General features: G+C 42.1%; 1 protein-coding gene across 2 annotated transcripts in view; it reads left to right on the forward strand.

Annotated features, from left to right (window-relative positions):
• The window catches only part of Pik3cb (phosphatidylinositol-4,5-bisphosphate 3-kinase catalytic subunit beta), a 104,415-nt gene that overhangs the window by 15,890 nt on the left and 62,608 nt on the right, over positions 1-25,917 (forward strand). Inside the window, exons 2-4 of one of the 2 annotated variants that reach the window (XM_075964898.1) lie at positions 5,143-5,242; positions 21,490-21,676; positions 24,398-24,623. In XM_075964898.1, coding sequence (XP_075821013.1) covers positions 21,506-21,676; positions 24,398-24,623 — 397 coding nt within the window. In that variant the 5' untranslated portion in view covers positions 5,143-5,242; positions 21,490-21,505. The remainder of the gene's footprint in view (positions 1-5,142; positions 5,243-21,489; positions 21,677-24,397; positions 24,624-25,917) is intronic. The other variant, XM_075964897.1, reaches the window with a different exon arrangement.

Consider the following 25,917-nt stretch of genomic DNA (forward strand, 5'->3'; position numbering starts at 1 on the left):
CTTCTGGCCTCCACTGGGATTGCAATTGCTGCTGCCACACCTGGCTTCTTGCTGTTTTGATTAATGATCTCTTTTTACTCACGGTAGAGCAGGCTTCTTGTACTTTTCCCTTTGGGACTTTTCACCCAAGACACTTTTAGTTGACCCCCTAGTACATAGGCATATGAAATAGTTATACAAACCAAAGGTCTATTGATAATGATGTTTATTTTAAAATAATCCTTTCGTATGCAATTACTTTTTTATATATTAAAGATGAAAGAAAAATTTCACAACAGGTAGATATACTTGTTGAAATAGGAGCAGCGGGGCTGCGTCCCCTGCACCCGGCCGCCCACATGGCTAGCTCTAGCTTATGCCCCGAAATAATTACACAGAAACTATATTCTTTTAAATACCGCTTGGCCCATTACATCTAGCCTTTTCTCGGCTAACTGTCATACCTGGACTAGCCCATTTCTTATAATCTGTGTAGTCCACGAGCTGGCTTACCAGGAATGATCTTAACCTGAGTCTGCCTGGAGTGGGAGAATCATGGCGACTCACTGACTCAGCTTCTTTCTCCCAGCATTCTGTTCTGTTTACTCCACCCACCTATGTTTTAACCTATGAGGGCCAAGCAGTTTCTTTATTGCTTAACCAATGAAATCAACAGATTGATATATGACACTCCCCCATCATATACTTGTTTATTTTTATCTTTAACCTTTTTTTTCAAATATATTTATTTATTATGTATACAATATTCTGTCTGTGTGTATGCCTGCAGGCCAGAACAGGGCACCAGACCTCATTACAGATGGTTGTGAGCCACCATGTGGTTGCTGGGAATTGAACTCAGGACCTTTGGAAGAGCAGGCGATGCTCTTAACCACTGAGCCATCTCTCCAGCCCCATATCTTTAGCTTTTTTGAGACAGGATTTCTCTGTATGGCCCGGCTGTCCTGGAACTCGTTCTGTAGACCAGGCTGGCCTCGAACTCAGAGATTGACCTGCCTCTGCCTCCCAAGTGCTGGGATTAAAAGTGTGTGCCACCACCCCACTACCTTGCATGTTTATTTATTGGTTTTTCAAGACAGGGTTTCTCTGTAGCCTTAGAGCCTGTCCTGGAACCAGCTCTTGTAGACCAGGCTGACCTCGAACTCACAGAGATCTGCCTGCCTCTGCCTCCCAAGTGCTGGGATTAAAGGCATGAGCCACCACCATCCAGCTAAAACAGAGGATTTTTTTAAAAAAAATTTATTTATTTTGTATACAGTGTTCTGTCTGCATGAATGCCTGCAGGCCAGAAGAGAGCGCCAGATCTCATTACAGGTGGTGGTGAGTAACCATGTGGTTGCTGGGAATTGAACTCAGGACCTCTGGAAGAGCAGTCAGTGCTCTTAACCACTGAGCCTTCTCTCCAGCCACTTATTTATTTTTAATGGCAGAAGTATGTATAAGGTCACTTCAAAAATTGTTGAAAATCATATTCTAATCCCAAGCCAAAATATATGTAGCCATTTCTCATGAAACTCGAGTCAGCAACTCAAAAAATAATTTTAAAAAATAAACGTTTCTTTTTTCCCTTCTGTTTTCTTCTCTTTTCTTTGACAGCTTTATACATGTGTACAATGTATTCTGGTGATAGTGACCCAAATATAACTTTTGTTTGTTTTTTTTGGTTTGGTTTTTTAGAAAGGGTTTCTCTGTATAGCCCGAGTTGTCCTTCAACTCTCTATGTAGATCAGACTGGCTTCAAACTCACAGAGATCCACCAGCCTCTGCCTCCCAGTGCTGGGATTAAAGGTGTGCGCCACCAATGCCTGACGACAGAATAGAAGATTTTAGCACAATCTAAAGACACACTAATTTGGTACTTAGCATCCTGAGGAGTAACAATAGGAAATAACCAAAAGTGTTGGTTTCCATAATTAAATCATTATGTTTATAAGAGCAGAAAGCCCTGTATGTACAGTGAAAGCCTTGTAATTCATAACATGCAGTAGTCTCGGATAGGAGTCGAGCCGTTTCAGGCAGCATGATGACAGCGGCTGCCTTGCACAGCATTCTTGCTTTGTTCAGAGGCAAGGTTGCAGCAGTCTCCTGATGCAATGCAGTGCAAGCTGCAGAAACACCTAAGATTCATTAGGTCATTTCTAATTAATATTTGGCTGTTGCATGTTCACAGACCTTTTAATACTGCCAATTTTTCTGTGATCCCCCAGAAAAAACCTACATATAGTCATTACCCGTAGTTAAAGAAACTGGGTTCTAGGGACTGGAGAGATGGTTCATCAGTCAAAATCGCTGGCTAGCCTTCCAGAGAACCCTGGTTCAATTTCCGGCACCCACATTGCAGCTCACACCTGTCCTTAACTCCTGTTCGAGTGCTCCTAACATCCTCACACAGACATACATGCAGACAAAACACCAATGAACATGATAAAAATAAATTGTTTATAAAAGAGAAACTGGATTCTAGAGAATTTTGTTAAACTCTTATCCCCAGCTTCCTGTGTTTGAGAATGGGTAACTTTTAGCTCATGTAGTAATCAGGCTACACCCTACACGGTAAAGTGAACAAGAGTAAGAGGGCTCAGGGGCCATTTGTGTGTGTCTCATGGGTGTGGACCTTGGCATGTTCATTCAGGTGTATATGTGTAGGGAGTTCAAAGTCATATAGGCTACATGAGACACTGCTTTTAAAAGCCGAAAAGGGTCTGGGGCCTGGCTGTTCTTCCAGAGGTCCTGAGTTCAACTCCCAGCAACCACATGGTGTCTTATAACCATCTGTACTGAGATCTGGTGCCTTTTTTTGGCTTGCAGGGATACATGCAGTCAGAATACCGTATACATAATAAAGAAATAAGTCTTTTAAAAAAAAAGCCAAAAAATAGGAAGAGTGTGTTTGTGTGAAGAACATGAAATTAAGACTGTTAGTGCCTGCCAGGAAGCCTAGTCACTTGGGAGGTTGAGGCAGGAAGATTGTAGGTTCAAGATCTGCTTGAGGTAGAGTGAGTTCAAGTTCAGTCTTGGAAATGTCTGTTTAAGACAGACACACTTACTGTCTTAAAGAATGTAAACAGGACTGGAGAGGCAGCCTATTGGTAATGGGTAGGGATTTTCCTAGCGAGGTGCTGTGGTCAACTTCCAGTCTGAGCGGAATAGGGATGGAAAGATAAATGTGATTTGTTTTTTGTTTGTTTTTTGGCATAAGCTTCTTTTTTTTTTAAAGATTTATTTATTTCTTTATTATGTATACAGTGTTCTGTCTGTCTGTATGCTTGCTGGCCAGAAGAGGGCACCAGATCTCATTTACAGATGGTTGTGAGCCACCATGTGGTTGCTGGGAATTGAACTCAGGACCTCTGGAAGAGCAGTCAGTGCTCTTAACCTCTGAGCCGTCTCTCCAGCCCTGGCATAAGCTTCTGATGTAGCTCTGACTGGCTCCAAATTTACTATGTAATTGAGGATGACTTTAAAATTGTAATTCTCCTGTCTCCACCTTCTAAGTGCTGTGACACAGATACGTTCCACCATGCTGTGCAGATAATGCTGTTCACTTAATAGAGAGTCAACGTCTTTGTTTATTAATTTATTAGACAGGGTCTCCCCATGTAGACCAGGCTAGCCTCAAACTCAGAGATATTTCTGCCTCTAAGTACTAAGATTAAAAATATGTGCCACCATGCCCTGAATTAGTGTCTTGACTGTGGCTGACATCGTGTATGTAATTTTGGCTCCTTACTTAAAAGGAGGAACTGTGCTGAATTTAATACTAAGCCATCCTCTGTCTTTAAATTCTTTTTTTTTGAATGAGTAGCTCTGTATCATTATTCATAGATTCATTCATTTTTTGCTGTGAGGTTTTTTTTTTTTTTGAGACAAGGTTTCTTTGTGTAGCTTCGGCTGTCCAAGAACCAACTCTGTAGACCAGGCTGGCATTGAACTCGCAGAGGTCTGCCTGCCTCTGTCTCCCAAGTGCCAGGATTACAAGCATGCATCACCACTGCCTGCATTCATTCATTTTTGAGACTGGATCTCAACTCTGTAGCTTTGACTGGTCTCAGACTCACAGAGATCCATGTTCTCCTGCCTCCTGGGTTCTGGGATTGAAGGTGTGAGCCACTGTGTCTGGCTTAATTTATTCAAAAATTTTTTAAAATGTATTTTTAATTACATTTACACCAGTATTTAGGTGTGTGTACATGAATGCACGTGCCTGTAGAGACTAGGGTTGTTTGATTTCCCCAGAGCTGGACTTCGAGGAGCTTTGTATGCTGCCTGATCAACATCAGGTACTGGTACTCAAACGTGGGTCCTCTGAAAGATCAATACTAAAAGTTTCTTTCTCTATCACTAAGTATTTTTACATTTAGAATTAGCTAGCTGGGCTGTGGTGATCACGACTTTGTTGACAGTGTGCAGAGAATCCTAGTCAGCAGCCAGTCGAATGGATCCTGCCTTCCTCCATTAGACTGGACCCAGGGTGTTGACCTTGGTGATGTCAGTTAACACAGCTTTCACATCCTGTTTGAGCTGGTGCTTGTTAGCCTTGACTTCTGCTGCGAGCTAAGTGTCATTGTTGTCTTCTCTCTCAGTGGTCAGGGGACACCTCGTGGTAGCATCGCGGTTAAGTTGGTTTTTCCTGTGGGAAGATTTTCCAAAGCCTCTGAAACTACAGTAGTAATTGGCTGCCAGAATGCAGACAGACCAGGTGGACTCTGCTCAGCTTGTGTTCTTATCCTCTAAGCTTTGCTTGGATTTAGACATATTTCCTTGTAGAACTATCTTAGGGTAGGAGTTTGCAATTTGTTGTTGTTTTTTATTTTTATTTTTAAAATTTTTTTTTTTTGAGACAGGGCCTGGCTGGCCTGGGGATCCTGCATTTCTGTTTTGTTCTACATCCTATGGATTACTTAGACTTGATCCTAAATATATAAACCTAAATATATAAGGAAAAGTTATTAGACTTTTAAACTGGTCCAGAACTGAGAACACTGGAGCATGGATCCTCAACATAAAAGTTTCTCAACCTCATTAGATCTTCAGCCTGTTTATTACATGTGTGTGCTATACACAGTCAAGTACCGCATACATGCAGTGAACACTTAACACTATCTGGTTTTAATACTTGGCTTTCAACCTTTTATTTTTCAGTTTATCTTCTAATGTGAAAGAGTCTTCATGAATATTTCACTTTAAACCCAAGTAATGTCACACGTTCCTAAAACACCGAAATGGGGGCTGTTATTTTGAGGTAAGTGTCCAGTTTTGTAGGTTTTATTTCTTAGTCTCTTACAAAGTTGAATATAGAAGGAAAGTTTGAATATTGTTTAGCTTCTAATTTTTTTTTCTATTTCTTGAGACAGGGTTTATATGGGGGGCAGTCCTAGGCCTCTTTTTAAGGTAAACTAAGGGCCTACTGAGGGATGCTTAATACAGAGGAGGTTTTTGTTTGCTTATTTGCTTTTGTTGTTTGTTTGAAACCGTAGTCCAAGATGGCCTGAAATTGACCATATAGCACAGGCTAGCCTGGAGCTTGAGCTCCTTCAGTCTGAAGTCCTGGGATCACAGTAGTGAGACACTACTACTATATAAAGGTGTTTTTATTATTCTTTTATTATTTATTTTTGTTGTTTTAAATAAAGACTTATCAGGTGTGCTGGGCAGTAGTAATGTCTGTGAGTTTGAGGCCAGCCTGGTCTAAAAGAGCAAGTTCCAGGACAGCTAGGGCTATACAGAGAAACCCTGTCTTGAAAAACAAACAAAAATAAAAACAACAACATTTACCAGGTGGTGGAGTTACAAGAGCACACACTCGTAGCATGGATAACAAAAGCAAGCATAAAACCAGGCTGCTGCTATTAACCCATGAGTTTGAACAGTTTATTTTTTGTGTGTAAGAGTACTTTGAATGTATGTGTGTACAATGCCTACAGAGGCCAGAAGAGGGCGTCATATCCTCTGGAACTGGAGTTATCGTCTGTTGTGCGCCACCATGTGGGTGGTGGGAATCAGACTTGGGTGCTCTGGAAGAGTAACAAATGCTCTTAACTTCTGAGCCATTTCTCCAGCCCCTAAGTTTGGACATTTCAGAAGCTAGATAATTTTTACTGACTTACTGCCTTTTTTGGATGTATGACAGTACTGGAGATTGAACCTTAGGTGAGCCAGTGCTCTACCAAACAGCTTTAGCTTTACCCGTTGTTTTATTTTGTGGGTGTTTTGCATGCATGTTTGCCCTGTCAACGCTTGTATTCTTGACTGGAGTGACAGACAGTGGTGAGCTGCTGTGTAGATGCTGGGAATTAAGCCTGGGTCCTCTGGTAGTGTAAGTAGCCGGTGCTCTTAATCACTGAGCTATCTTTCTAGCCCCATTTATTTGGGTTGTTTGTTTGTTTGATTGATTTTTTTTGAGGCAGAGTCTCACTATCACTATGTAGCTCTGACAGGCCTAAAACTACTAGCTCTAGACTGGCTTCACACTCAAAGAAATCCACCTGTCTCTGCCTCCCGAGTGCTGGGATTAAAACCATGCATTGTTTATGCCCAGCTGGCAGGTTTTTGAAGTAATCAAATTAGGGAAATTCTGAAGAATGATCAGGGTGAGTCAGGAAGAGGAATAAAACACATGATGTGTAAATGGAGAGGGGAATACCGGGAGCCGAAGGGAACAAGCAGCTGCAGGGTGGAAACAGAGGGTAGGCAGGGTGCATGTCAGGGCACCAATCCAAACTTAATACCTATGCATGAATATCCATAGGAAACTTGTTACTTTATATGCTAATTTAAAAGAATGGTCAATTTGAAATATGGGCTCACTCTGTAGCCCAGGCTGGCCTTAATTCAGGACTGTTTTCCTGCCTCAACTTCCAGAGTGCTGCGATTAGAGGCGTGCCCCACCATGTCTGCGAACAGTGTTAACATTCTTTTCTAGGTGCTACAGCCGTAGCCCAGCATCTCACACATGCTAAGCGTGTGCTCTGTCACTAAGTACACATCCAGCTGAATATAGTATTATGCTTTTCCTTGGAAAATGATGCATTTAAATTTGGTTTGGTTTGGTTTTTGTGTGTGTGTGTGATTTTGTTTTTTGTTTATCGGGACAGTGTCTTGTGTAGTATAGTGTGGTCTCTAATTCTTTTCTGTATCTAAGGCTGTCTTTAAACTCCTGATCCTTCTGCCTCTGCCTCCCCAATGTTGGGGTTGGAGGCATTCACCATCATGTTTTTGGTTTTTTGAGACAGGGTCTTTAAAGCCATTATGTTGCTGAAGATAACATTGAACTCCTGAACCTCCTATTTCCCTGTTCTAAGTGCTGTGATTATAGGCAGGTGCAACCAAGTCTGCTGTTGATCTGTTTTAATTTGAAAGTTTTTTAAGTTTATAAACACTGAGTGAACAGAGTGGTCCAGTTTTAGCCTGCCTGTCAGTGTTTGGGGGAGCTGGTGTCCTACCTCCAGTTCTGCTTCATTACTCAAGGGTCCTTTTCACTAATAGCACTGTGTGTTTATACAGTGGAAAATGATGTTCATAAAGATATTATTGAGTGTCTACAGTTCTGGTCCTTTGATAATGCAGTGGCAATGTGCATTTTGCTTTTAATCAGAACATAACTGGTCAGATTGTCATGTAGTCTTCCTTAGAAGGACACTATGAAAGCTGTGACTGTCTGCATAGCATGACCTTTCAAAACTGTTTTTTTTATGTTGCCAGAATCTCATTTAGCCTTTTGACAGCCACACGATAGAGGAAGTAGTACTAAAGGGCAGTATAAATGTCTGCCTTGTTCTCAGCCCAGGTTTCCAGGGGAAGAGGGTGTTGAATTGTCCGTGCATTTCATGCCTACAGCTTTATGTGAAAGCTTAGGTTAAGGCAGACTTAAAATTTTATTATTTTTTTTTTAAAGTTTTTTTTTTCAAATATTTATTTATTATGTATACAATATTTTGTCTGTGTGTATGTCTGCAGGCCAGAAGAGGGCACCAGACTTCATTACAGATGGTTGTGAGCCACCATGTGGTTGCCGGGAATTGAACTCAGGACCTTTGGAAGAGCAGGCAATGCTCTTAACCACTGAGCCATCTCTCCAGCCCCTTAAAATTTTATTATTATTATTATTAATATTTATTATTATTAGTGTGTGTGTGAGACACACACACACACACACACACACACACACACACACACAGAGAGAGAGAGAGAGAGAGAGAGAGAGAGAGAGAGAGAGAGAGAGAATGTTCCATAGCACTCATGTATTCGGAGGATTATCTTTGTCTAGTTGGTCCCCTCCGTCCACCTTTCTGTGGATTTCAGACCCTGGCTGTCTTTCCCTGCTGCTGAAAACACCTCTGCCTGTTAAGTCATCTCACTAGTCCAGGCTTGTCTGTTTTAGATTATTTTGTTTGTTTGTTTGTTTATTTGAGACAGGATTTTGCTGTAGCCTTGGCTTTCTGGAACTCACTCTGAAGACCAGGCTAGCCTTGAACTCAGATTCACCTGCCTCTGCCTCCTTAGTGCTGGGATTAAAGGCGTGCACTATCACTATCTGACAGTTTATTTTCCATGTGTATTTTGCCCCCACGTAGGTAGGTATGTCTTTGCACCACACATGTGACTGGTGTCTATAGAGGGCATAAAAGAGTGTGGAAGTCTCTGAAACTGAAGTTGTGGACAGTTGTCAGCTGCCATGTAGGTGCTGGTGATCCATCCCAGGTCCTCTTGTAAGAACCATCTGTCCAACCCCAAAGGGTTTCATTTCATTTTTTATATACTGTGTGTATGTCTAACTGTGTGACTATATGAACGCACATGAATGGGTGTCTGTAAGCCTGTGTGTGTACACATTCCAGCTAGAAGACTTGGGTCTACAGCTGTCATCCTGTTCCTTTGAAGCACAGTTTCTTCCTGAACCTGGGGCTCACATTTTCACAGCTAGGCTCGAAACCATCAAACCTGGGCAGCCCTTGTCTCCATTTTCTTTCTTTCTTTCTTTCTTTTTTTGGTTTTCGAGACAGGGTTTCTCTGTAGCTTTGGAGCCTGTCCTGGAACTCCCTTTGTAGACCAGGCTGGCCTCGAACTCACAGAGATCCGCCTGCCTCTGCCTCCCGAGTGCTGGGATTAAAGGCGTGCGCCACCACCGCCCGGCCCTCGTCTCCATTTTCGTCAGAGCTAAGGTACTGATCTGTGGTTATGCCTGGCTCGCTCCAAGGTGCTAGAATACGAACTCCAGTTCTCATGATTATGCAGGAAGTGCTCTCATCTAAGGAGCCATCTTTGCAATCCTGGAAGTTTACTGGTTTAATGTATAACATATAGGATATATGCTTTTTTGGTTTTTTTTTTTGAGACAGGGTTTCTCTGTGTAGTCCCAGCTGTCCTAGATCTTGAACTCACAAATATCCACCTGTCTCTGCTGGGATTGAAGGTGTATGCCACCATTGCCCAGCAGGATATATTCTAAGTGAAATTTTATAAAATGGACAGTACAAATTGAGTTTCCAGTTCTGAAATGCTCCATAATCCAGACTTTGTGTGAATGGGGTATTGGAAATTGAGCCCAGATCCTTATCGGGTACCATTATAATGGTGTTATAAAAATCAACTATAAAAATACAAATTCTTGCTATAGTCTATGATGTGTATTCTGTCTTAAACTTTCGAGAAAAGACAAAGTTGTAACCAGCAGTTGGACAGGTGCATGATAGGAACAACTTAGAGGTGGGAACCGTGCGGGATGAGTCCAGTTGCAGGGACCAGAGCAGTCTGAAGTTTGGCTTTGTTAACACCAATACTAACACCATAGGCTGAGAGGACCAGAGAAACAGTTCACATCAAACGACTCTTCATGCCAGGCCTTGCGTTTGCTGTGAAAATCTGCTTGCATAAAAAACATTCAGTGGGGCTAGGGAAGTGGCTCACTGATTAAAGTGCTTGCTATGCAAACAGCAAATGTAAAGACCCCCTCCTTCCCGAACCTAGGAACTGCTGGCTGGACCACTCAGCCTGCCTATAATTCCAGCACTGGGGCCTATGTGGGCCACCATATCTATCTCTAATGATATTCTAAATGGTATATGTAGTTAAGTAAATTGAATCTTATGGTATGTGTTCTTTTACTACCCCTCCCTCCTTTTTAAAATTGAGACAGTGTCTCACATTATTCCAAACTGGTGTGAAACTGAGTAGCAATTCTTCTGCCTCAGCCCCCTGAGTACTGTGGATACAACAGATGTGAGTTCATGCCTGGCCCCTTTTGTTTCTGTTAACTGTGTTTGTGAGGGTCATCAGTGGTGTGTGTAGAGTTATATTTAATTATTTTTTCATATTGTAAAACATTCAGTGCAATTTCTTGTTCTATTGATGTATGTATGTTTGAGTTGAGACTTCTTTTGGTTATTATGAAAAATTTTAGTGGATTTTTTTTTTTTTTTTGGTTTTTTGAGACAGGGTTTTTCTGTAGCTTTGGAACCTGTCCTGGAACTTGCTCTGTATACCAGGCTGGCCTCAAACTCACAGAGATCGCCTGTCTTTGCCTCTGGAGTGCTAATATTAAAGGTGTGCACCACCACTGCCTGGCTGAAAATTTTTAGTTTTAATGTTTTAATGATAGGTAAGAGTATCACAGAATAAAGATCAGTGGAGTTTTTGGTGTTCTGCTTAGAGAAGAATGAGTTTGTTCACCTGCTAACAGTGATCTGCGGATATCAGTGGGTTTTGTTTCTTTGTGTTTGGTTTGACACAGTGATACCACAGCTCTGCCTCACTCAGATCCTCCTGCCTCTCCTACCATGCTGGGCTTGAAGGTGTGAGTCCCCACTGTCCTAGTGGTGATCTTGATCTTCATCTCTTTAGTGAAGAATTACATTAAGCACTTTTATCTGTACGCTTTTGGGTTACTTGGGCTTTGGTAAATTTCTGGTTGTTTGCTTTAAGTTGGGTTCATATTCCCTTGATAGTCCTTTTCACATTGTAGCTCATCAGCTGGATACGTTGTGTGCTTTGACTCATTCCTGTTAGGTTTGGGTTTTGGCTGAGCTATATCCCTACCCCTAAAACACGCTTCCTCTAATCCTTTTGGTCTTGCCTCTTGAGCACTTTTCACTGGATCTCCTCTTGTTCATCTTCATCAGGAAGAACACCTCAGGTAGTCAGCCTCTTCTTCGCTCTGTGCCTGTCCTCTGGTGTCCTGATGTCCTGGCTCTCTCTGCCTAATTTCCTGGCTGCCTTAAGTCAGATTCACGTTCATTGTGCCTCTGCAGCTGTTTTGGAAATGGTGGTTCTCGGAAGGTGCTAAAGGAGGAGAACTGCTGTGTTCATTTCCACGGGGGTGGGTGCTCTGAAATACAGTGCCAAGTAATGACCGGAGGAAAGCGCTGAGTGCGGGGTAGAAGCGAAGGCTTCGCTGGAGTCATGGTGGAAGTCTCTTTACTGCTACTGATAATTCTGTTTCCTGTGTGGATGGAGAAGGGAAACGCTTGATATTGGACTACCCATGACTAATGATTCTGAGTTTTAATCCTAGACTTGCCACCAGGTGTGTGTGACTAAATTAGTGAAGGACATTGTAACAGACTGAACATTAATAATGGCCAAGCTTAGCAGACTCTGTGTTGTCGCTCAAGAAGCAGTTGCTTCCACCCTGTGGTTGCCATTTGTTATCTGTGGGTGTTGTAAGGAGAATGCGATGATGCAGGCAGTAGTCATCCTGCAGATTCCTGACCACTCTGCATGCGGCGGAGAGAACTTCATAATCAGCTGCAATCTTTGCCTTACCTGCTGTTCCATCCCAGTTCCAAGTCTGTCATGGAGACATGGATGTCATTATCTTATTCCTTAGGCCCCAGTTTTAAATGTTTAAGTGTTCATACTTTTTCAGTGCCAGCTTTCAGGGAGATAGAGGCAGATGAATCTCTCTCTCTTTTTTTAATTTTATTGATTTTTATTGAGCTCTACATTTTTCTCTGCTCCCCTCCCTGCTTCTCCCCTCTCCTTCAACCCTCTCCCAAGGTCCCCATGCTCCCAATTTACACAGGAGATTTTGGTTTTTTCTTTCCCATGTAGATTAGATCTACGTGTGTCTCTCTTAGAGTCCTATTGTTGTCTAGGTTCTCTGGGATTATGATTTGTAGGCTGGCTTTCTTTGCCTTATGTTTAAAAACCACTTATGAGTGAGTATATGTGATAAATGTCTTTCTGGGTCTGGGTTACCTCACTCCCCACTCAAAGTGATGTTTTCTAGCTCCATCCATTTTTCTGCAAAATTCAAGATGTTATTTTTTTCTGCTGTGTAGTACTCCATTGTGGAAATGTACCACATTTTCCTTATCCATTCTTTGGTCAAGGGGCATTTAGGTTGTTTACAGGTTCTGGCTATGACAAACAATGTTGCTATGAACATAGTTGAGCACATGTCCTTGTGGCACGATTGAACATCCTTTGGATAAATACCCGAAAGTAGTATTACTGGGTCTTGAGGAAGGTTGTTTCCTAATTTTCTGAGCAATCGCCACACTGACATCCAAAGGGGCTGTAGCAGTTTGTACTCCCACCAGCAATGCAGAAGTGTTCTCTTTACCCCACATCCTCTCCAGCATAAATTGTCATCAGTGTTTTTGATCTTGGCCATTCTTACAGGTGTAAGATGAAATCTCAGAGTTGTTTTGATTTGCATTTCTCTGATGACTAAGGATGTTGAACATTTCCTTAAGTTTCTTTCAGCCATTTTAGATTCCTTTGTTGAGAGTTCTCTGTTTAGGTCTGTACTACATTTTTCATTTTTTTAAATTGGATTATTTGTTCTTTTGATGACCAATTTCTTGAGTTCTTTGTATATTTTGGAGATTAGCCCTCTGATGTGGGGTTAGTGAAGATCTTTTCCCATTCTGTAGGCTGTCTTTTTGTCTTGTTGACCGTGTCCTTTGCTTTACAGAAGCTTTTTATTTTCAGGATGTCTCATTTATTAATTGTTTCTCTCAGTGTCTGTGCTGCTGGGGTTATATTTAGGAAGTGGTTCCCTGTGCTAATGCGTTCAAGTGTACTTCCCAGTTTCTCTTCTATGAGGTTCAGTGTGGCTGGCTTTATGTTGAGGTCTTTGATCCATTTGGACTTGAATTTTGTGCATGGTGATAGATATGGATCTATTTTCATTCTTCTACATGTTGATATCCAGTTATGCCAGCACTATTTATTAAATATGCTTTCTTTTTTCCACTTGATATTTTTGCTTCTTTGTCAAAAATCAGGTGTTCGAAGGTGTGTAGGCAGATGGATCTCTTGAGGCTAGCCTGATCTTCAAAGTGGGTTCTAGGATAGTCAGGGCTGTTACACAGAGAAACTGTCTTGTCTTAGGGGGGAAAAAAAGAACCCATACTCTAGGGCCAGCAAGATGCCTCAGTGGGTGAATGTGCTTGTCAGCAAGCCTGAGAAGCCTGAGACCAGTATGATGGAAGGAGGAGATCAACTCTCACAATGTTTCTCTGACATTCACACATATGCTGTAATGTACACACATGCCTCCCATATGCTCGCACAAAATAAATATAATTTTAAAAGTAAGAATTCATACTCTTTTTGGTTTTTCAAGACAGATCTGCCTGTCTCTGCCTCCTGAGTGTTGGGATTAAAAGCGTGCTCCATCACCACCCGGCCACCATACTCTTTTTAAAAATTTATTTGTTCATTTATTTTTAATTTTGGGAGGGGGTTGGAGAGAAAATTTTTTTGTGCAGCATTGAAACCTGTCCTGGAACTAGCGCTATAGACCAGGCTGGCCTTGAATTCACAGGGATCCACCTGCCTCTGCTTCCTGAGTGCTGAGATAAAAGGTGTGTGCCACCACTGCCTGGTTTTAAATTTATTTTTATTTTATTTGCATATATGTCTGTGTGAGGGTGTCAGATCTTAGAGTTATAGATAGTTGTTAGCTATCATGTGGGTGCTGGGAATTGAACTCAGGTCCTCTGGAAGAGTAGTCAGAGCTCTTAACCACTGAGTCATCTCTCCAGCCCAAGAATCCATACTCTTAATATTTATAGCATGTGAGCATTTCCTTAGTGGCTAAAGCAAAGTGTTCCCAGGCATCTCCAGTGCACAGCCCGTGTTGTAGAAATCAGGCTGTAACAGGTGGTCCTTACCAGCTTTGTTATCACCGTCAGGCTTTCAAAGTTCACTAGCTTTCCCCAGATCCTGATGCAGGCTTCATCACAGGGCCAGTCATGGTAGCATATTCTGTAATCTCAGAATGGCAAATAAAAGTTATTACATGAAATATAAGATTATGCATTTGTGCAAGTTGTTGGCAGACATTAATAACTGGCTTTAAAGTATTAAATTAAGAACGTTTAAAATAGTCTGTATCCTTTGGAAAATATGACTGCTTTATTTGTTATTTCTATTTTATTTTTTAAGACAGGGTCTCACTGTGGAACCCTGGCTTGCCTAGAATTCACTGTCTCCTGTCTGCCTCTGGCTTTGGGGTGCTGGGATTAAGGGTGTGCACAGCACACACACACACACACACACACACACACACACACACACACACACACACAGAGAGAGAGAGAGAGAGAGAGAGAGAGAGAGAGAGAGAGAGAGAGAGAGAGACATACACTAAATAGGCCCTATGAAAACGGCATTGAGTCTCTTGAAAGGGTGGTGCCTGTACTCACCTGCCATACTTGCTCCTAATGGCCCCTCCGCTTCACCTTACCTCCTCCCTCCTTGGGATGGTCAGACAAATCCTCTCCCTGTAGGCTTCTTTCCCAGCAGTCACCCTCATTTCCTGCAGCTGCAGCTCCTCTAGACCGAGGTGGAAATCACTGCAATGAACCATTTAAGCTTTAGTTACCTTCTCATGTGTTTCCTTCATGTAAGAAGGAACACCCTCCAGGCAAAGCAGATCAGGCGTGACTCCCACTTAACATCTGTGAGTGTCTGTATGCATGTCTGTGTGCCCTATGTGTGCAGTGCCCACAGAGGCCAGAAGAGGGCATTGGAGCTCAGGGACTGGAGTTAGAGATGGTTGTGAGCCGCCATGTGGGTGCAAGAGCAGCCAATGCTCTTAACTGCTGAGCCATCTCTTCAGTCCCAGTATTTTATTTTTTAAATCTTATCTTTCCTCAAATGTGTGGTGTGCCTTTAACAGAGTGAATGTTTAGTAAATATTAATTGAACCCAGGACCTTGTCTTGCTAGATAGGAATTCCACCTCTGGCTAGCCTCTCTCCTCCTCTTTGCTCAATGCTTTGCACTAAATGACACTGTCAGCTTGCCTTCTGTGGCTCACTGTATCCTCTGGAGAGAAAAGACAGTTGAAGGAGACTCCAGTGACAGACTCCTCCATACTGTTCTTAGTTCCCTACTTCCTCTTTGCATTTTGTCATTCATAGCCAGATACATTAAGAGGGAAATTGGTCACCAAGAGGAAAAAATTAAAACAAATAAATACTGTGCGAAGCAAAGTTAAACCATTGTGCAAAAGAATAGTAAGCCCTGAAATGGCTGTGGAGAAAAGCCAGCATTGGTAACACACTCTTTTAAATTGTGTGCATTATCTCTTATTTTCAAAATGATAGTAGATAAATAGTTAAAAGGTCCAGAGCCTTAGCAGTGCTTTTTCTATAGCTGAAGCTATTTAAAATTCTTCTCATGTTGCTGTTTGCCATCCAGATGGCTTTCTGGCCCTGGTTCAATTCCTAGATGTGAGGCTGTCGGTTACTCACTCGCTCCACTACGCACTTGACTCATCCTCACAGCAGTTACATGTGGGTATCTTTGGCTACACAGTCTTTCCTGATTGCCACGGTACTTACAAGTAAGAACCAGAAGTCCTTGGAAGATTTATTAACATTCACAAAAATATGCCCAGGAGCCTGTTAGACACAATCAGTGGAGTAAGGAACAGAAAGATGCCAGCTCTTAAGCAGTGAAACATGTGGATCATTTCCTTCTATACTGGTCAAGATTTTTCTAGCCTTTGGGGGTTGTTTTACATTTTGGGAACATGATTTTTCTGTGTAGCCTTGAACTCACAGAGATCCACCTGTACCTGCTTCCCCAGTGCTGGGATTAAAGGTGAGCACCACCACTGCCTGGCTCTGCTTCTTAGTTAAACCATTTGAACTCTACTCATATCCTCCTTATCTTCTTCCGTCTTCGAAGACCCATGTGACCCCTTGTGCCAGGCAGGCAAAGTAGTGTCTGGCGGTTAGCTTCAGGGACCACGATGGCTAAACATTAGTAAGATGTGTTTTGTTGTTGTTGTTTTAAAGAACTACTTAAGGAAGACTGTCATAGATGATGTTTACGTCTGGACTTGGGTCACTGTTGATTGTCTTTTACAAGCACCCCGACCCTGCAGCGCATGCTAGCAGCTTCGTGACTAGGGCATTGCTGCTTTTGATTCTGTGCATTAGCTTAGAGATGAACAACCTAAGTAAAGAGCCCTACTCTTGTTGCATGGCTTTCATTCACAAACAGAACAAAAAGCCATTGAGCATTTGTCCTTCAAATAAATGCTAAGGAAAGACCCGTGTCACAAGGCAGAATTTCTAGGGTTACACAGCAGCAGGAGTGGCCCTGTGTACATGGTCACATGATATATTGCCCTTGTCATTGGAGGAAGAATTTTTGTAGTAGCCCATTCTATTTTTTTTTCTGAGCATTTTTATCACATTATCTTGAGTTTTGAAATGTAATTATATAAATTGTTTTGGTCAAGAGGAATAAAATTTTAAAGTATGCTCCTTCTTTGGATCTCCCTTTTTATAAACATTGTATATGTGCCTGGGTGCTACATGGGGCCCATGTGTAGATTCTTCCCACTTTTATGTGGATTTAGGATCAAGCTCAGGTTGCCATGCTTGCACAGCATTGCTGAGCCGTCTTGCTAGCTTGTAATTCTGAACTGATCTTGAATTGTTAATCCACTGCACTCTGCTACAGAGTGAACTCCTAGTCCTTGATCCCAGAGGACTGATTTAGCACAGTAATGAAGAGAAAAGTCAAATCAATAAAAGAAATCTCTGTGACAAATGAAGTCGAAATGTCATCGCTAAGACTAACAGCGTCCCATTAACAGTTTGACTGTTACCCAAGAGAAATTAAATAATGACAGAGTTGAGAAACACTGCTAAATGCTTCCCCACCTGGCAATCAGGGATGATGACTGGAAGCATGATCGAGAGACACCACTGCTGCTTTCATCGCAGAATGGCTGGTCTTGTTAATATTAGCCCACGGGTAAACTAATATTCTTCCCAGTGCTTTTTAAATGCCAGGGACTATTCCAGGTACCTTTTGGGGGATATTCTTAAAAAATTTGATCCAGCTGGGTGGTGGTGGCACACACCTTTAATCCCAGCACTCTGGAGGCAGAGACAGGAAGATCTCTGTTTGTTTGAGGCCAGCCTGGTTCCAGAATAGAATCCAAAGCTACAAAGAAAAACCGTGTCTCAAACAACAACAACAATTTAATTCAGTTAATTTTTTGTAACAGTCTGACTGCATTGCCAAGGTGGTCTAGAACCTTCTATATAGACCAGGCTAGCCTCAATTCAAGAACTTCTGCTTCTGCCTCCTGAGTGCCAAACACCAGAGAGATTTAACTGCTTGCTTATTCAAGAATTCAAGGTCATAACAACTTAAGTATAAAACAGCTAGTTTCCAAAAAGCATGGAGATAAAACCAGATTATCCAAAAGATCCCTTGAAGGGAGGGGCTCATGCCTTACCATCTCTGAGCAGCTATTGACAGTTAATGGTTGCCAGGGGATGGGAAGTTGTTTTCTTCACAAGTGGCTACAAGTTAGTTGCCCATGCTTCAGTCAACACCTTTCCAACCATGCTCCTGCAAACAGCACTAATTTAATTTAGTGGGTCACCAAAAAAATGTAACAAAGCTAGACAGTGGTGGTACGTGCCTTTAATCCCAGCACTCAGGAGGCAGAGGCAGGTGGATCTCTCTGGTCTACAAAGGGAGTTCCAGAACAGCCACAGCTACACAGAGAAACCCTGTCTCAAAAACAACCAGCAACAAAAACAAACAAAAAGCACTCCCATAACAGAAAGCTATATAGACAGTCTTGCTGGGAACAGGGGTTCATTAGGTGAGGGTCACCTGAAGAGAGGATAGAGTGACCAAACTGTAGTATATACATGTGTGAAATTGTCAAACAAACACACATGCATGCATGCGCGCGCGCGCACACACACACACACACAGAAAAAAGACAGCTCTTGTGTTTCAGTAAAAATTGTCTGTGGATCTGGTTCAGTATTAGTTAGGTTTTAAAAAAGATTTATTTGTGTACTTTATGTATATGGGTGTTTTGTCTATTTGTAGACACTAGAAGGTATCACATTCCTTGATTATAGATGTTATAATCTAAATCACTCTATGGGTGTTGGGAATTGAACTCAAGACCTTTGGAATTGCAGCCAGTGCATTTAACTGCTGAGCCATCCCTTCAGCTCTGTATTAATAAGTTTTATACTACATTAAAAAATGATAATCAGCCAGTCATAGTGGCATGTGCCTTTAATCTTCAGAGGCAGAGGCAGGTGCAGGTGGCTCTCTATGAGTTAGAGGCCAGTCTGCTTTACATAGTGAGTTCCAGAACAGCCAGGGCTCTGTAGAGACTCTGTCTCAAAACAAAAGTGATAATTATAGGATTAAAAAGTCAAATATATGTTTAATGAGTTGTGTAAAATTAGACTTTGAACTTCATAATAAATTTACCTTTTGTTTTACATTTTGCATGTGTTCACATGAAAAAATTAAAAGTTATTTTAGAGAGCTCTCTTCTATAGAATCACAGTGATTCAAGTAAAATGATTTTAAAGCGAAGCCCTTAAGTCCTGTGTGGCAGTTGTTCTATGTAATCTCTCTGTGGTTTTGCTACAGAGGCAGGGAGATTGCAGCAAGTCTGAGGCTAGGTCAGGTTACGAAGTGAAAATTCATTCACCAAACAACAAACCTGCTAGGTTTTTACAAGGCTGATTACTGTGGTGAGCGGGGTAGGCAGTGGAATGGGGGGTGAGCCCTAGTTGCATGCCGTCCCGTGAGTTACCTCTGAAGGAAGCTGGAAGGCTGCAGTGGCAAACGTAGCCTTTGCTGCCAGTGGGTATGGTGCCTTCCAGGGTCTGGAGAGTAGGGCCCGGAGAGAAGCATCCAGATCAACAGTACAGAATGTAGTTGGCAGAGGAAGGCAGGAAACCTTGGACCACCAGGCTATGTGTAAAAAGCAGTATGCTCAAGGGCAGAGACCCAGTCTCCAGACCTATGGAGAGCTGTGGGACCCCCACCATTTCCTTCTTGTGCTGGCCTTCTAGTGTTTCCATTCTCAGGGCTGCCTTTCTCTGTTAGAGACTGTTTCTGTTACTGTCCGTGTGCTCCTGGACCAGCTTTTTCCCAGGACACAGAACCTGGAAGGCTGAGTGGGTGTCCTCTGTACTCGAGTCACACATGAAACAGTGATGCTTGCCTTTCTTCTCGCTTTATCATGGAAACAGGAAACAATATTCCTTAATTTTCTTTTCATTCTCTCTCCAAGTTTGTTCCATTAGTCTTCAGAGTGTTTGCTTGTGCTTGTTCACTCATGTCAGAAGTGTGCTGGTTTCCCCTTGTCTCCTGATTTACAGACGTTAGTGACTTTCCTGGCATGTCACTGGGAAGTGGAGGCCTTTCAACTCTTCTCTTCCTCCAGTGGACAGATGGCAGCTTGTGTGCTGTAACTGTCTAAAGGCCCAGTGGGGCTAGTTGTCCCTGCTGTGTTCTGCACACTTAGAGCATCCCTGAAAAGTTGTTTTCATACTTTAAAAATGTTTCTTGTTTTCAGCGTTTGATCATATGCTTTCATAAACTGAAGACCTCGAAGACTTGGTAGCCCTATGAGAACATTTCCTTTAAAGGAGACAAAGGAAACATGGGCTAATTGCTTTGAAACTTAAACAATGCCCTCCTGCTCCTGCTTCTGTCTTCCTGGATAGGGATGTCTCTTGGGCGTTCATTTCTTAACTTTAAAACGAGGAGAGTCTGTCAATCCTAAGACACCTCCCAGCCTAGAGCTCATAGACTGGACTCTGCATGTGTTGCTCTCTGTGAAATAAGGATGGCAAGGAAGGCAAAGAAGAATCAAACACTTTACTTTCAATTTAAATGCAGCAATGGGAGGTACAGGGCTCGGGCTTGAACTCAGAACTTCAGGCATGCTAGGCAAGTTCTCTACCAATACACTGACTGGTAATTTTATTTTCTTGAAAGTATTTCCTTTTCCTTTTTGGAGGGCGGCGGGGTGCTCTTTTTGAGACAAGGTCTTTATCATGCAGCTATGGCTGTCCAGGAACTTGCTCTCTAGACCAGGATGGCCTCAAACTCATGGAGATCTGCCTGCCTCTGCCTCTGTGCTGGGATTAAAGGCATGGGCTGTCATGCCCTGTTTTAAAAAATCTTTATCTCCCTTCCTTCCTTCCTTCCTTCCTTCCTTCCTTCCTTCCTTCCTTCCTTCCTTCCTTCCTTCCTTCCTTCCTTCCTTCTTTCTTTCGTTTTTGTTTTACATGGTTTCTCTGTGTAGCCCTGAGGCATATGCCTGTTTTCTGCCTCCAAAGAGGTAGGAGTAAAGGTTTGTACCACCACATCCAGTTTAAAAGTATTTCTGATAGGAACAAGCATGGTGGTGGATGCCCGTAACTCCAGGATTTGGAAGGTGTAACAAGAGATACTGACGTTCTAGGCTATTCTGGGTCACATGAGGCTCTCTCTCTGTTAAATAATAAGATCAGTATTTGTATTGAGGATATAGCTCAGTATGTGTAGTGCTTTCTTAGAATATTCAAAGCTCTGGGTTTCATCACCAGCATTTGGAAAAAATCTGGGCATGGTGGTAACACACTTGGGGAAGTCAAGGTAGGAGGAGTGTTGTGAGTTCAAGGGCCAGCTGAGGCTAATATAGTGCAAGATCCTGGCCTCCCCCACTAACTCCTTAAACTAAGACAAGTCTCTACAAAGCAGGAGGCGATGGCACACATTTGTTATCTAGTTATATGGTAGGCAGAACAGTCTCCAGTTTGAGGCTAGCCTGGGCTAGGAGACCCTGCTTCAAGTAAAACCCCCAAAGCCAAAAACCAAGGAAACCTCTACGGAAGCATGTTGCTCTGTTGTCGAGAGTCTGCTGGATGTGCTCAAAAACACGTACACACAGCTGAGGTCTTTAAATCTGAATCATTGGAATATCTATGTGTTTGTCTGTGTAAATTCTGAATAGTGATAACTGAAAGTGAATTTCAATAGTTGATTTCTAGTGACTAGTTATAGATTGGTGGTTTTCCATTTTCTTTCCGAAAATCTTGTGCTTCACATTCAAGCCTTCTAGCTCCTGGGCCCAAATGATGTTCCTGCCTCAACATTCCAAATAGCTTATGGCTGTAAGTGTGTTCCAACATGCCTACATTGTTCTGTCTTGAGTAACAACTAGCTAACGGCTATTTTTCCATTTCCTTGATGTCAGGGCCCCGAGGTTATGAATGTGCCTCAGCTCTATAATGCCTCCTGCTATGGCAGACATCCTTGACATCTGGGCAGTGGATTCACAGATCGCATCTGATGGCGCCATATCTGTGGATTTCCTTCTGCCCACTGGGATTTATATCCAGCTGGAAGTACCTCGGGAAGCTACCATTTCTTCTATTAAACAGGTATGTTTATAGTTAGAATTTCCCAAGATATAGCCTACTTTCTGTGTGTGTAACTTAGTGGGAATCATATGGTAAAGCTGAGAGACATTTAAATTTCAGACCATTGCATTTAAAATTTTTTGCTATGTCCTATTTTGTTATATATAAGCATGTTTGTTCTCCCACATTTGTTTTTGATCCATATGTGATAGCTGTGTTAAGAAAGATTGACACTTGTCATGGTGAGATGCTTTGTTGGGGTAGGTGGGTGGGAGATGAAAGCAGGATGGGGCATTCCAGGCCCAAGGAATTCAAGTCCAAGTCCAAGGTCATTCTGGGCTACCTAGTACACACTGCTGTGGAAGGGCTAGAAAGTTGAATGCCTTCTGCTGTTATTCCTGATTTTTGAGCTAGTCATCTTTTTCTTCTATGTGATGTTTTGGTTGCCCCCGCACCCCTTGCCATGAGCCTGGAGAAGAGTTTCCAGTAAAAATCAATGGATACATGAAATCTGTTTCCCTTCCCTTCCCTTTATTTATTTATTTATTTATTTATTTATTTATTTAGTCAGCAGAGTCTTTCTTACTCTGATCCCTTACTGGCCTAGACCTTGTAGCCGACTTCCTGCCTCAGCCTCCCAACTGCTCATGTCAGTGGTGAGGGCACAGACACAACTCCCCACTCTGCTGCATAAGGAGTTTCCAATATTTAAAAAAAATGTGTATGAGTGTATGTATGTCTGTGCACCGTGTGTGTTCATAAAGACTTTGTGTGGGGGTTGCTTTAAGACAGGGTGTCACTCACTATTGTAGCCTTGGATGGCCTGGAGCTTGCTATATAGAGTAGACTGACTTCGAATGCCACAGAAATCTTCCGTGCTTTGGTTTCCCAAGTGCTGGGATCAAAGGCATGTGCTTGGCAAAGACGTTTTTGGACTTCTTTTTGGTTTTTCAAGACAGGATTTCTCTGTGTATCCCTGGCTGTCTTGGAACTCAGTCTGTAGATCAGGCTGGCCTTGAATTTAGAGAGATCTGCCTGTCTCTGCCTCTCGAGTGGTGGGATTAAAGGTGTACACCACCACCCAGCTGCTTGTGGGCTTCTTAAAGATGAGAATACTGTTAACTGTTATTTTTAACAGCAGTCACACATGTTTAGGGCTTGGAGGGCTCCTTTTATTAATGGTTGCTAATGGATCTAAATAAGATCACCAGATGGATCCTGGGGGATGTGGCAGCACTATAGTTGATAAGGGAAAGACTAGATCCTAGGGATGCAGGAAGCTAGCAAGTCTTCACTGTTAACAGAGAGGAAACCTCTGGGGAGAGGTGTGAGGCCCTGCCAAGGTCATGCACTCTGGATCCTAAAGCCTGGTTCTTTGCCAGTCTGCAACAAAACACTTACAGCCTTTACAGCAAGCTTTGCTAAGTTTCCTGAGTTCTTTGTCAGCAGTGTTTATTGATTTATTTTTACAAGTGTTTGTGTTGTGTGTTCACATGTGTGTGGCTGTGTGTGCGTGTCCCACTGTGCACGCATGGAGGTCCCAGAACAGCTTGCAGGAGTTGCCTTTCGTCATGTGGGTTCTGGTGATTGAACTCAGTCATCAGAGTTAGCATCAAGGGCCTTTATCCGTTGAGCCACCTTGCCTACTTTCTACAGTGCATTTACTACAAGACTAAGCTGGAGGGAAATTCCCCAGGAACTACATCTAAAACACAGGTGCTTGGAAAATAAAGTCTCATTAAATTATATGGTTCAACTTGAACTAAATTGAAAGTTGCATAATAACATCAGAAAAGCTGTGAAATATATTTTATTATAATTGATGCATGAGCATTTTCTAATGATTTTTAAATTTTTTTTTTAATATACATTGGTGTTTTGCCTGCATGTATGTCTGCATAAGGGAATCAGATCCCCTGGAAGCAGAGTTGCAGATGATTGTGAGCTGCCACATGGGTGCTGAAAATTGAATCTGGGCTCTCTGGGAGAGCAACCAGTGCTCTTAACCACTGAGCCATCTCTCCAGCCTCCGAAACATAAGAATTCTAAAACTGTAATTTCTGAAGTAAAAAGAAAATACAGAATGTAGCTACTGCATCACTTCTGAGAGTTTCTATCTATTTGTCTTTTTGTTTTGAGTCAGTGTCTTTCTTATATAGCTCTTGTCCTCAGTCTCACAGAAATACACAGCCTCCACCCCCCAGTACTGGCATTAAAGGTGTGTGCTACCATGCCTGACTGTTTGTCTGTTTTAGTCCCTGTAGCCCAGGCTGGGCTCTACTTACTGTGTATCTTGCCTGCATGAATGTCTATGTATGACATGTTTGAAGTGTCTGCAAAGACTCGAAGAGAGCGTCAGATCTCCTGGGCTGGAGTTTCTATGGTTGTGAGTTGTAGTGAGGGCGCTGGTGATTGAGCCCAGATCCTAGCTGGTTCTACCACCATTTCTAACACACACATAGACACACAACCCCCTCGGGGTTTCTCTAGCACTGACTGTCCTGGAACTCACTCTGAAGACCAGGCTGGCCTGGAACTCACAGAAATCCACCTGTCTGCCTTCTAAGTGCTGAGGTTAAAGGTGTGGACCACCACCGACCTCAGGTGGTCTTTTCAGTTGCTGAGTCATCTCTAGGCCCCTGCATTTTGAATTTTGCAAACAGGTAATGGTCATCCTTGTGTATGTATCTTTGTATATGAGTGCCAGTATTCCAGATAATGTCTTACTATTTTTTCCTGCAGATGTTATGGAAGCAAGTTCACAATTACCCAATGTTTAATCTCCTTATGGACATTGACTCCTACATGTTTGCATGTGTGAATCAAACTGCTGTATACGAGGAACTTGAAGATGAAACTCGAAGACTTTGTGATGTCAGACCTTTTCTTCCTGTTCTAAAACTAGTGACAAGAAGTTGTGACCCAGCAGAAAAATTGGACTCAAAAATTGGAGTACTTATAGGGAAAGGTAATGTAAAAGATTTCAATATGAATTTTCAGCTTTATCTTTGTTATGCTGTGGAAGTATATTCCAAGATATTATTTTCAGCATTTTGTCCATGGACTAATACTGGTATGTTCAGGGTTTGGGACTAAGGTCTGTGAGAACTGAAGTTTGAATGTTTAGACACATCTCTAGCAATGTGATATTGCTGCAGCACCCAAAGGCTTGCATTCTGTATGTCTTTTTCTTTCCTGTTGATTTATTCTTATTTTATAAAAGTATTGATCTTCAATTACTGGGAAAGATATAATTCTTTCTTTATCTCAGATAATTTGAGAAACTCTCCCGTCCATGGTCTGCTATAATGGCTCAGATTGGTTTCTGTCTCACCACGTAGACCAGGCAAGGGCTTGAAATTGTAGTCCACTGAAGTGACGATGTGCACCTTTAGTTCCAGCACTCTTTGAGGCTGGACTGGCCTACAGAGCACGGTACAGGTCAGCTAGGGATGCATAGTGAATCTCCGCCTCAGGCAGGCAGGTTGAAATCGACATCCTTCTACCTCAGCCTCGCGGATGCAGATATTGGACCTTGTGTGACTGCTCTTCTTGGTTGAGAAACTTTCCTAATAAGTGATTTTTATTTTACTTTGTTATAAACTACCTATAATCCCCTTATAATATGAATTTATTTCAGATATAATTGCTTACTAAGACCATAAGTTGATCAATATTTCTATAAATTTTTCATGTTCATGGCAAATTTTTGTACTTTTATTGGTTATTTTTAATTAGAAGTTATCTTTGTATCAAATAAAGATATATCCATGGTTCCTTAAATTATTTCTAGGTGCTGGAGATGTAGCTCACTTGGTAGAAGTTTGCCTAGGATTCATGAATCACTAGACCCCATTCAAGCAAACAAACAATAATGGCCAGTGTGATTGTGCTGGATGGTCAGGGGTTCAGAGTCATCCTCAGCTACATGGCAAGTTGGAAGCTAGCCAAGGGTTACACAAGATCCCGTCTTAAAAAAAGAAAAATTCTGGAGAAAGTTAAGAACAGAGAGGAATTAATCCTCTCTTGCTATAGAAATCATAGCAGAGAAGATTTAATGTCTGTCAGTACTTTAAAGAAAGTACTGATCCGATTTAGGAACTACACGGGGTTACTGAGGATAGGGCCTTGAAGATTAATCCCAAATCAGAAAGTCCCTTGGAGCTTTTTGGGTTTGACTACCTGCTTTGACAAGATGTACTATAGTAGCATAGTAAGTTAGCTTTTCCTTTGGGGGGAAATAACTCTGTAAGGTACTTACC

This window comes from Microtus pennsylvanicus, chromosome 3, assembly GCF_037038515.1.
Source record: "Microtus pennsylvanicus isolate mMicPen1 chromosome 3, mMicPen1.hap1, whole genome shotgun sequence".
In the NCBI taxonomy this organism is placed as follows: domain Eukaryota; kingdom Metazoa; phylum Chordata; class Mammalia; order Rodentia; family Cricetidae; genus Microtus; species Microtus pennsylvanicus.